General features: G+C 49.2%; 1 protein-coding gene across 5 annotated transcripts in view; it reads left to right on the top strand.

Annotated features, from left to right (window-relative positions):
• SPECC1 (sperm antigen with calponin homology and coiled-coil domains 1) overlaps positions 1-6,572 on the top strand; it is a 338,358-nt gene extending 331,786 nt beyond the window's left edge. For all 5 annotated transcript variants that reach the window (XM_070061462.1, XM_008270674.4, XM_008270675.4 and 2 more), the window contains one exon: positions 3,063-6,572. In XM_070061462.1, the coding sequence (XP_069917563.1) occupies positions 3,063-3,152 (90 nt within the window). In that variant the 3' untranslated portion in view covers positions 3,153-6,572. The remainder of the gene's footprint in view (positions 1-3,062) is intronic.
• Positions 6,573-12,540: the final 5,968 nt, after the last annotated feature.

Below are 12,540 nucleotides of genomic sequence, written 5' to 3'. Positions count from 1 at the left end.
TGCTAGTGTGCTTGGGAAGCAGCAAATAATGGCCCAAGTACATGGGTCCCTGCCACCCACATGGGACACATGGACTGAGTTCCTGGTTCCTGGCTTTGGTCTAACCCACCCCTGGCTATTGCAACCATTGGGGCATGAACTATCAGCTGAAAGATTCTCTTTCTCCCCCCCTTTCAAATAAATGCATAAATGCATTTTAAAAATAATTGACTATATTTGTGTGGTTTGATTTCTTGGCTCTGTTTTGATCCATTTATGTTAAATGCCTATCCATTGCCAATACCACACTATCTTGATTAACACAGCTCTATAAAAAAAAATTGAAATGTGGTCCTCTAATTTTGTTCTTTTCAGAATTGTTTCAGCTGTGTTAGTACTTTTGCCTTTAAAAAATTTTAAATCAGTTTGTCAATATCTACCCCCAAAAAAGCTTGCTGGGATTTTGAATGAAATTATAATCCATGAATGCAAAACATGATTCCATTTATTTAGGTCTTTGGTTTTTTTTCTTATTATTATTGTTTTTTGTCTGTCTGTCTGACTCTCTCTCTGTAACTCTGCCTTTTTTGTCATGAGAGATGCAGCAGTTAAGACACCATTTGGGATCCTTACATCCCATATCAGCATGCCTGGGTTCAAATCCTGGCTCTGCTTCTGAATCCAGCTTCCTGCTAATGCCATTCTAGGGGAAGCGGGTGAAGGATTGATTACTTATGTCTGTGCCACCCACATGGGAGAGCTGAATGGAGTTCTGGGTTCCTAGCTTCCACCTGGCTCTGCCCTGGCTGCTGTGGGCATTTGGGAAGTAAACTAGCAGGTGTAAGATTTTTCTCTCTGCCTTTCAAATGAAAATACATAAATAAATTTTTTAATTAATATTTTTGTCACAAATTATTGTTGAACTTTGTGTAATGCTTTTTTCATCTATCGCTATGATTATATAGTTTTCTCTTTTGCCTATTAATATGATGAGTTACATGATTTACAAAAGTTTACTCAGATTTGCATTCCTGAGATGAGCCCCACTTGGTCATGATACATTACGCTTTTGATAGATTAGTGGATTCAATTTGCTAACATTTCTTAAGGGTTTTTAAGTCTATATTCATGTGTGAAATTGCTCTCTTTTTCTTGTAATGTTTTTTTCTGGATCTGATAGGGTAATGCTGGCCTCATAGAATGAGTTGGGAGCTCTTCCCTCCTCTTCTGTTTTCTGGATGACAATAAGTTGGTATTATTTCTTCCTTAAGTATTTGATAGAATTCACTAGTGAAATCAGAAGTGCCTGGTATTGGAGGTGGGGAGTGTTAGCTACTTATTCAAACAAATGCCACATAGTATAAGATTTTTGCTCATACAACAGTCCCTCTTCTCCTGAACAGGTGCAAAACATTTCTTTGAACTTTTACAAATGTGATGTTAACAATGGACCAAAATATTTAATGCAATTAATTGCTAGATTCAAGTGTGTAAAATAGTCTGTGAATATTATTTTTAAAAGCAATAATCTGAAATTAATTCTGGACTTTAATTATTGTTTATGAGAGAGAGAGAGAGAAATGTGCGCTCCCCTCTACTGGTTCACTCCCCAGATGCCTGAAAAAAAAAGTAAGGAGCTGGGAACTCAATCCAGGTCTTAAAGATGAGTGGCAGGAAACCAAGTACTTGGCCGTCACCACTGCCTCCTGGGGTGCACGTTAGCAGGAAGCTGGAGTCCGGAGCTGGAGCTGGGCATTGAACCCAAGGCATTTGGGTATGAGAAGCAAGTGCCCTAAACATCTCAACTGCTAGCTGAAACGCTCACCTCCAAACTGTGAATGTTGACTGAATTCCGAGCTCACTGAAAGTGGGCACCCAGAGGAGGCTGGCCCTCTCCAGCCTGTGCAGGCTTCCTGCCTGGCCCAGAGCCCCGCTGCCTCCTCTTCAGCTTGATCCCTTATCATTTCTTCTGTCTCATCTTCTGAGCAACTGTCCTGTGATTAGGATTCTAGTCGATGTGCCCCCTCCTGACTACAGTAGTCTGGGAGAAGGTGACTTTTTATAAAACCTTTGTATGCTGTGAAAGTTCTGTTTTCCTCTTACAACAGTTCTGGGCATATCTCTGTAGGATGTTCTACTCTCTGCATTTCCACTCATTCCCCATAAACAGTGATATGCCGATACATTTTTAGCATAACCAGTGAGCAAAATCAGTAAAGTATATTTGGACCGTGTAGACGCTGAAGATAAATGGTTTATTAACAGCCCAGCTGGCTCTGTCGCACCCGGTAGCAGATGTAGGAAGTTCAGCCTTATTTTTCCACTGGCTTTACATCAGGGTCCTTTCCTACTGTTCTCTTGTGACCACAAAAGAATCCAAATTCAATCCCAAAGTTAATGATTAAACATGCTCAGCGGCACAGATTTCCAGAAGCTCGACTGAGCACCCAGCCCCTGCCCGTCACTTTCTGGCAGCGTGCTCTTGCAAAATTAGCCAGAAAAAAAAAACCACACAGAAATGGTAACACCTAATGCTAGGAAAGAGATAAAACCGCATAAAGATGCGCGCTGCAGTCTGTACTGGTGAAAAAGTGGACATCAGTTCACATCGTGTCCATTATACACAGCAGTCCCTCAGTGTGCAGGCAGCAAAACAGTGCAGCGGCCTGGGAAATCCTGCATGAAAATGTTCAGTGAAAACCAGAGAGCCTACCAGTACGTCCGCTGTAACGGAAGCCCGGGAAATTGAAAATGTACATTCGAATGTAATTTAGAAAAGTGGAAACCATTTTACAATGGGGAGGATATGGGTGACTGCCTCTGTTTAAAACTTGCTTTTCATGCTGTCATGTTGCTGAAAAGGAAGGCCATCAGAGGTCATGTCTTAGGATTTTTAAAAGCGACAGCATCTCCCCAGTGTATAAGAAGAAAGGCTGTCCTTTGAACTCATGACGTATAACGCACGCTGCCTGTGTTGTCCTGCGCCCTCCGCTGTGAAGGCGGAGGCTTTTGGGGCAGCACCAGTCCCTTCGTGGGAATGGGTCTCAGATGTGCCCCTTGTGACCTGTCCCGTTCCCCCGCAGGAGCTCAGCGAGATGCTGCACACAGACCGGCCTGACTGGCAAAGTGTGATGCAGTACGTGGCCCAGATCTACAAGTACTTTGAGACATAAAGCTGGAGGACCCGAGAGCTGGCGGCACCTGCGGTTTGTCCTGGAAGTCCCCGGTCACTGTCCACCAGCCCTGCTCCACTCACCACCCTGCTGGCCCGATTTCCAAGGAAAGCTCCCGCCAAGTGGACCGACATACAAATAAGAGACAGAGCTGGGGTCTGCTGTGTGCCTGTGTCCAGTGCAAATGTGCATGGAGTGGGAGTTGGGGAATCCTGGCTCTGCAGGGGGATGTTTCTCCAGAGGATGGCCTCCCTCCTTCCACACCAGGGTCCCCGGCCCTGGCTCATCTCCATGGGAGGCAGGATGCCTACTAGTCCCATTTGGTGATTTCACACAAACCCACACAATGTCCCTGACAGCACCTCCAAGTCACACTTTGACGCTAGCATTTGCCTTTATAAAAACATTGCCCTTCTCAGTCCCCTTCCCTATCTTCTTCCCCCAAAAATACACACACAAAAAAGAAAAGAAGAAGAAGAAACTTGCTTTGGAACAACCTAGAAACACAGAGTGGCCCCGCCTTTTTGGGAGCTCAAGTTCTAGGTGAAAATGTTGACACCTCCGTAGGACTTGATTACTTGGTTTTTTGTTATTGTTGTTGTTGTTTTTTAATTCACTCGATTTTCCGGATGAAAGCGAAGCATGTGAGAATGCAGAGGAGCCCCTGGGTGCCCTGCCGACGGGCCCTTCCGCAGCAGGAAGTGTGCGCCAGCCTCCATGCTGGAAGGGAAACCATAAGCAACGTCCACCCACGCCTGTCGTCCTCCATTCACCAACACTCTCATTCACACCCACGCACGTTTGTCCCCCACACAGCCTGACAGCAGGTCACTTGTGTGCTTGGGAAGGGGCCCAAGTCTGTCAGGCCTCACTTATTTGCACAAATGAACCAAGCAAGGGTGTGGGATTCTAAACAGTATTTCAATTCTAGGACTTGGTCCTCTGCACTTTTTTAGGCCTTTCATATTTGGGGGTGGTTGTGGTGGCTCTGTTTATACTAAACAAAGAAGTGCACTTTCCCCTTTCAGCATCCTGGCCACGCCACCCTCAGTGGCAGCACGGGCAGCAGGTAACCACACAGCGACTCTGGGGCAAATTCACACAGGCCGCTGAGGTAAATGCTAAGTGCCCATGCAGTGCTGTTTTAAGTGCCAAATACCTGTGTGTTGGTGCCCCTCTGACAAAGGGTCCCTGAGAAGTCCAATTCCTGCCATTGCTGTGTAAAGTGAGCCTCTGGTGGCTGATCCCAGCTGCTCCTCACGGGCTGCAGCTGCAGTCCCTGTGCTGGGAGAGCCATGAGTTCTGTCTCCTCCCCTGGCCAGCCCTTGGAAGGAGCAGCCGGGCTCTGCAGGCCAGGGCATCCCTGACTAACAGGCTGCTGCAATGCCCAGAACCAGAGCCTCCGCCTCCTGGCCTGCCTGTGGTTCCTGCCTGCGGCTCTGGCAGGAGCTCCTAGTACACCCACTCCGGGCCTGACCCCATCAGCTGATCCTGAATATCTGGAATGGGCCCAGAGACCTAGTCCGTGTATTCTCAGTTCTCCAGGCAACTCTGATGCCTGGCCGTGGGAGAGCCACTGAGAGGAGAGAGCCCTTGCCTGGACAGTTCCAGGGCTTGTCCGGCTGCTGCTTACGGGACTAGCATTAATTACAGAACTGGCCCCTTTGTTACCTAATGAAAGCTTGAACAAATTTAACTTGCTCCTCCCTGATGAGTGTGTCCCAGTGAAAATCATTACCTGTGTTGCTTCATGCACCTGTCTTTTGTTGACTCACCTGATGCATCTTCGTTATCTCTATGCTTCTGCTTTGCTCACCACTGAAGTGGTGGGTGGGGGGACTAAAACCCCAAGTTGCTGGGTTGAGCAGGTGGTGGTTGTGTTTAAGCTGGGATTACTCCAGGGTTTTGTGCAGCAGACGCAGTTGAGGTCCTGGGATACCGGAGAGGCAGTTAGCGTGATTGCCGGCCTGTTTCCATTGATTACGTCAATGTTCTAGAAGGAGCTCTGGGCACAGCCGTCTCCACGCTGGGGGATGCCGCTTCCTTCTCTCCACACCAGTCCTCCTCCTCCATCACTGAGTACTTGACCCAGACCCCCTGTGAGTTCAAAAGAAAGAAGGAAATGTCATGGGAAAGAAAGATCCTGTGCAATTGGTTTGCATAACTCCAGCGGCGTCCCTGACTACCACTCTGCCTGCCTGTGGACATGCACGTAGAAGGGGACTCAGCCAGGGGCCGCAGGGTGAGAGGAAGGCCCTCGGGCTCAGCCAGAGGTGGCAGCAGAGGTCGCAGCCTCCCCCAGGCCAGGCACTGGCCAGCAGGGCATGGAGGCACAGGACTTGGGGGAAGTGGGCCCTCCCAGGCTGGGCCAAGGGGAGGGTCTAAAGGTCCATTTTTAATTGGAGAGCTCAGAGCACAAATGTGAGTGTAGAAAATGGATAAACCGAGAAAAGGAAATAGCAACCGATGTTTTCTTTGGTTCTCCTCAGCAAATTGTACCATTCCCAGTTTTATTTCCTGAGTGAGGCTTTCTCACAGGCCACAGTAGCCATATTTCTTCCTTCGGCCGGAAGCTAGCCAAGTTACCTGGCTTTTTCTTAAGGTGTCATTTCTATACAAAAGACAGCTGCGAAAATGCAAAACTCAGAAGAGCAGAAGAGTTTTTTAAGGCGTAAAGAAAAGTCCGTGTGGATCTCCGCATTGGGAGTTGCTTTGTGGGTTGCATTACAGCTGACCAAGAGTAGCATCGCGACCCCTGCCTTATGGGGGTGAAACTTCTCTCATCCCAGTCTCTTCTCACTTCAAGAACGCTGCTGGTCTTTCGTTTCTATTCTTCATTGACTTGTTGCACAGCAGTTGTAAACTACTTTCAAACCAGATGCCAAAAGTCAAAAATCCAGTCCCAAAGTGATTAACCAGCTGGCAAGGACAAGAGCGTCCCTGGCCATCTTCTCTCAGCTCTCCCCCGACCACCCCATGAGGGGCAGGCACGTCACCGGCCAGTGGAGACCGAGGACGGAGTGGTTTAGAGCAAACCCGCCAGCCCGCTGCGGCCTCAGCTCTCGGCTTGCCAAGGCTCCAGTGCCATGTGACATGACTTCCCAACGACACACAGAAAAGGCTGTACCTGTGCAGACTTTTCAAAAAGTCTTCTAGACATCTGCATTTGCCCCCGTTTCGCTCTGACCCAGGTTAGAGCTTGGCTAAATCTGTAACATCCTGAGTAGCTCACTAATTTTAACTACATTAGTTGAATGCAGTTGATACATCTGTGGCCTCGTTTCTATCAAGAGCACACTAGATTGTACCAAGCACTGTCAGGGTATGACATGCTGACATAGATGTATTTAACTATTAACATGAAAGTGTACGTACGACATGCGACTGTGATATTTCTAATAAATATATTTTGTTTCTGTCTGATGATGTCTCTTTTTTCCCGGTGACATTCACTGATAACTGCTTGTTTCAGAGCAGCAAGCATACGTGGAACGTTGGCAAAACAAAGCAGCAACTGCATGCATGTATCCCTTGTCGGTCAGCATCTCCACTGCTGGCTGCTGTCTTGGGCCTCACTGGAACTTTCCACAAGGGACAGGGACTCCTTCGCCTCCTTCTGTCCACAGCTAAGACTGCACATCACCCTTCTGGGCCCTCACAAGACGTTGTCAGGCTGTGAAAAACGTGCATACGACATGCAGTGCTACATGGGTGACACATGCCAGCTGAGACCTAGGAGATCACACCAAGGTGAGCGCTAAGTGGGAGTTATGCCAAGATGGAGCAAATGAAACAAATACACATTTCTTAATTTGTATGTTTGAGAGGTAGAGAGACACAGCATTCCCTTCTGCTGGTTCACTCCCCCAAATACCCACAGCAGCTGGGGCTGGACTGGGTCTCAGCCAGGAGCCAGAAACTCAATCCGGGCCTCCCACACGGGTGGCAGGGACCCAACTACTTGAGTCATCACCTGCTGCCTCCCAGGGGAGAAACTTGAAACCTGACCTCCCTAAGGTCATTGTCCTTTTTCCTTCTTTCTTTGCACACCTTACTTCTGGTATCATGAATGAAATGACACCACACTCATCCAAGCAGAATCTCCGAGCCTTCTTCCCTATGCTTTAAATGAATTTAGTCTAACTTAACTCTCCTGCCTTGCTAAAACTTTTCAGTGAAATTTTTCTAGATTATGGAAATTAAGCCATAAAATTATTTGGCCTGGACATCTTGTAGGGTTGGCCAAAAAAGCCCCATTGCCCCTCCCATTTGTCCATCTGTGCTACTATTTATATCATTTCTGACATGGTATCATTACTCTTGTATCCAAAAAAATGAAGCAAAACAGAAAGTAGAACATGGGAAAAGTTAGCCCCCGCCTTCTTTAACTGCTATGTGTGGCCTCAGACCTAGGAAGGCCAATCCTAGAAAACAAATCCAGCTGAGGAGGGACCCAGCCCTGAGAAAGGCGAAGCCCAAGGTCAGGACCGGGCCAGAGTCTCAGACCTCAGGAGCCAGGGGAATCCACTGCACAGAGACCCAGACGGGCCATCAGCCAGTCACTGGGACATGCAGCTCAGGGCTCTAAGGAAGACAAGCCACACACAGTTCTGGGGAAGCCCTATAAACTCAAATATATTTAACTCCCACAAATTCAGCTGCCTATGTTTGGAGGCAAGGGGTGGGGATGTGGAACAGTGTTGGATAAAAAGGAAATGTGCCTGTTGCCATCTGCCATGGCAGCCTGTGGTCACATGCCCCAGAGTGAGCAGGAGATGGGCCACGTGTGGTTCCCACAGGGGGCTCAGCTGTGGGTGTCTCGCAACACTGACTATGCTTTCAGTTGCATTTGTCTGGGGTACAACCTGGCCCTCAACTGTAAACACCTCCTTCATCTAATGTTTAGTCCAGCCTTGGAGAAAAACTTGTCTGTGTTGGATCCATTTGACAATTTGTAGATATTCCAGTATCATTTTCAAGGGAAATTGATGAAGGAAAACTCCCTTGGGCTCCAAATCCCAACTCTTTAGAAAAGAGGGAGGGAGCTCTCCCAAAGTTCAGGCCTTGGAGAGTCGAAGCAATGATTATTTTGTACCCGCCCGATAGGCTGGGGTCAAGGGTCCCCCTCTAGCCTTTTAGAGGTCAGACGACACTATTGGCCATTGTACTCATGTCCTTTGCTGCTGTAACAGATGACTAGAAACTTAGCCCAAAACAGCACAGAACTGGCACCTTACAGTTCTGGAGGTTAACAGTACAGCGCTGGTCTCATTGGGTTAAAATCAAGACAGGAACAGGGTTTGTTTTGCGGGAGGGGCTCTGGAGGAGAATCTGTTTCCTCGCCTTCTGTATCCTCTAGAGGCCACCTTCAGCCCTGGGCCCTGAGCCCCTTCCTCCACCTTCAGTGCCAGCGGGGCTACATCTCTGTCCTGTCATCACATGTCCCTCTGGTTCTGTACAAATGGGAAACGCGCTCTGATTTTGAGGACTCCCGTGAGCAGATTTTGCTCCTCCCATTAATAATTGGTTGAATCTGTCTATATTTCCTAGGTAAAATTATCAGGTTGTATTAGTCATGGTTGTCCAGAAAACCAGAACTGATAGATTAGGTAGGTGATAGGTAATGAAGCTAATAGATGAGAGGTAGGTGATAGATAATGAAATGTATTATGAGGAACTGGCTCATGTGACCACGGAGGCTGAGAAGTCACATCATCTGCCATCCACAATGGGAGGCCCAGGAAAGCCACTGGGGTCGTTCACGGTCCTGAGAGCCAGAGAGCCAAAGGTGTAGATTCCAGCCCAAATCTGAGGACCTGAGAAGTCCCATCACCACAGGCAGGAGATGGCTGTCCCACACGGGCAGTCAGGCAGAGAGCCCAACCTGTCTTCACTTCTATTCAAGTCTTCAAAGCATTGGGTGATGCCCACCCACACTGGGTAGGGCCATGTTCATCAGTTAAAATGTTACTCCATTCCAGAAACACCTCTACAAACACACCCAGAAGTATAGTTTAACCAGCTATCTGGGCAACCCTTACCCAGTCAAATTGACACCTAAAATTGATCATCATACAAGGTAAAGAATCAGACTGGTCCACCATGAGGCCTCCCCACCCCACCTGCCTCTGTGGGGCACTGTTGTTCATACCAGAGCCTTTCACAGGACACCAGCCAGCTGTTGGTTAGCTTCCCTGCTCGGGAGCCTATCCATGACCTGTCAGCTGGGCTGGGGATGAATATGGCCAGGCCTCTAGCATACTAGGGCTGTTTCCCTCCAAGGGCGGTGGTGACCAGGCTTGGCCGTATCCTCCTCCTAACTAGCCAGGCTTCCCAAATACTGGAACCTTGTGCTATTGTAGCTGGAAACCCAGCACCAGCACAAGACTGATGTAGCATTTGCAGAGTTTGGGACACCCAGTCAATGACGTAGACACTAGGCCATTTTGTGGACAAAGAAACCGGGCTTCATGAAGGTGAATGGTCTGCCTAAGGTAACTAAGCTTGGGGAGGGCATAGCCCAAGCAGGCTGGCACCAAAGCCAGCACCACCAGTCACCACTCGACACACTAGCGCTGACCACCTGTCACTTAAAAAACAAATTCTCATCCGGTGGAGATCAGAAACGAGGTCCCACACCGAGACTCAACACATCTTTAGTCAGAGTCTGGGCAAAATGGCAAACTAAACATGCGCCAGGAAATGTACGCTCAGACGGTCATCAAAGGCAGCTGGCAGGAAAGCCTTTCCCAGAGCCCGCCTCCAATCCCTCAGCTTCCATCCCATTGGACAAAACGAAGTCACATGCCCTGGCCCAACCAATCACTAGCAAAAACCAAAAGGGCCTCCTGGAACTTCCTGATTTGTGCTGGGTGAAGAGGCATTGCCCATCCGCAGGACACAGGGCGCTTCTCCCAGCAACAAAATAGGGATTCTGTCAGCTTGGACGATTGCGAGGGAAGTGCTCGCGTTTTCCTCATGAAGAAGGGACTGCGCGGGTGGCCGCGCCAGGGCGCGCCCCTGCTTCCCAGAGACAGGGGCCAGGCGTCTGACACCCAGGTGTACGCTCCCGGCCCGAGTTCCCTCCAACTGGCCGCTGGCCGGGCCAGACCCTACACCCTACGGGCAGGCCCTCCATTTCCGGGCCCCAGCACTGATGGTAGTGCCTGAATGGAAAGTTCCCTGTGTTCTTTCTCTCAGGGATTAGAAAGATGGCGCACTTGAGGAAGTGGGCGGTGCTGGCTGCCTGCCTCGGCCCCTGTGTCTCCCCAGACTCCTGCACTGAAACCTTTCTCTCCAGGCTCACCGGGTGACTTTAAAAAATGATGTATCTATTTACTGGAGAGAGAGGGGGAGGGTGAAGAAGAGATCTTCCATCCAATGGGCCACTCCCCAGATGGCCACAACAGCAGGTCTGGACCAGGCTGAAGCCAGGAATGCCATGTAGGTGGCAGGGACCTACCCAAGTACTTGGGCCATTTTGAACTGCTTTCCCAAGTGCATTAACAGGAAGTTGGATCAGAAGCAGAGCAGCCAGTACTCCAGTCAGCGCTCAGATACGGGATGCTGGCGTTTCAAGCAGCCGCCTAACCTGCTGCACTAAGACACCAGCCTCTCACCAGTGACTTTCACAGTGTCTGTGAAACCAGGAGAGAGGGAGGGCTTCACGGAATGAACTGCCACTGCTGCCTCTTGGACCCCCTTCTAGGCCACACCCCCATCTCCAGGTGGCCACCGTGACCTCCACCTGTCTAGGTCAGTGGCCAGTCCTCCGTCTTCACCCAGCACAGCCCCTCGGCTCCTCCCCACCTCTCTACTCCTCCCCTTATCCTCCTCTCCCATCTGTTTCGTGAGTGTCTTTGTCCCGTGGATAGCTATACAAAGTACCACAGGCTGCCTTAGAAACAGCCAATGTTTATTTCTCACAGTTCTGCAGCCCAACACCAGGGTGCCAGTGTGAGGGCCCCCTCCTGGGTTGCACAAACAGCCAGCTGCCTGTCATAACGTGACATGGATGAGCAAGAATGAGCGTTTCTGCAGAATCTATCCATAAGGGCCCTAACCCCACTCATCTCTGCTGGCCCTATCACCTCCCAATGATTCCACCTGCCTACCTTGGGGGTTAGGGTTTCATATAAGAGATTTGGTAGGGGAAAAATCCAGACATTTAGTTTGCTACTGTGGGCTGCGTTTATGTCCCCTCTTTTGGCCCCTTACATTTGGTATCTCTGAGTGTAGGTGTTTGGCCTACTGGTTAAGATGCCCGTATCATTTCAGAGTGCCTATGTTCAATTCCCAGCTTCTCACTCTGGCTTCCTGCTAATGTGCACCATCAGAGACATCAGGCATCAGTCCAAGTACCTGGGCTCCGGCCACCTGTGTGCAACACCGGGATTGAATTCCTAGCTCCTGGCTTTGGCCTGGCCCAGCCCTGATGTTGCAGGTACTTGGGGAGTGAACCAGCAGATGTGAGCTGTCTCTCTTCTCTGGCTCTCTGCTTCTGAAACAAAATGAAAAATCTGAGTTTGAGCCTGGTCTTATGTGAGCCTGCCGGTAGGGATGTGAGACCGGGGGATATAGGAGCTGTGAGCTTTGCAAAAGAATTTCTTCAACCTGATGGCCTGGCCTGTAGGCCAAGCAGGGTCACCAGAGAAAGTACAGGGCACCCAGTTAAATTTGGATTCCAGATAAACAATGACTGCAAGCCAGAGGAGCTCTGGCTAAACAAATTATAAGTCCTGAGTGAGCCAAACCATATCCCTAGCCCACCGCTAGCGCAGTGTCTGTCCCCTCTCTGTCTCCAATAGGAAGTTTTTCTTCTCTGTTTCCTGGGCAGCTAACACAGATGTTCAGCAAGGACTCCGCAGCAGCTATGAACAAATGCTTTTTAAATGCAGCATAACATTTGAACGCAATGGAGCCAGGGATCGGACGTGGGGGAATACTTCACCAGAACTCCTTGGACTTTCAGTCTCCAAAACTGTGTGCTACGCAAACTTCTTTTCTTTGTAAGTTACCCAGCCTCTGGGACTTTGTTATAGTAACAGAAGATGGATTAAGCAGGCTCCCTGCCTTCAGACCACCATGGTAGCCCTCGGGAGGCCCCTTGTTCTAAGGGCCCAGGGGCCTAGTCCAAGGCTGTGTTAGGACCCAGTCTGGATCTTTCGATTCACATTTTCTACCCAAAGCCTTTGAAGGGGCTCCCTCCAAATTCCACTGCAGTTGGTGGAATAATTTTGGCCCATCCTCCACTTGCCCACTTTTAGGGGTTGCCTCAAATAGAAAAGCATTCCCTCATTCTCCCTTTCCCATGAAACTCCGCTCCCTGAAATAATCTCTCATCTCCTTTCAAGGCCATTTGTCGGCTCTACAACTACCCAGCCGTGGG

Source organism: Oryctolagus cuniculus, chromosome 17 (genome assembly GCF_964237555.1).
Source record: "Oryctolagus cuniculus chromosome 17, mOryCun1.1, whole genome shotgun sequence".
Lineage (NCBI taxonomy): Eukaryota > Metazoa > Chordata > Mammalia > Lagomorpha > Leporidae > Oryctolagus > Oryctolagus cuniculus.
Note: the sequence above shows the minus strand (reverse complement) of the source record. Positions and strands in the feature narration are given on the sequence as shown.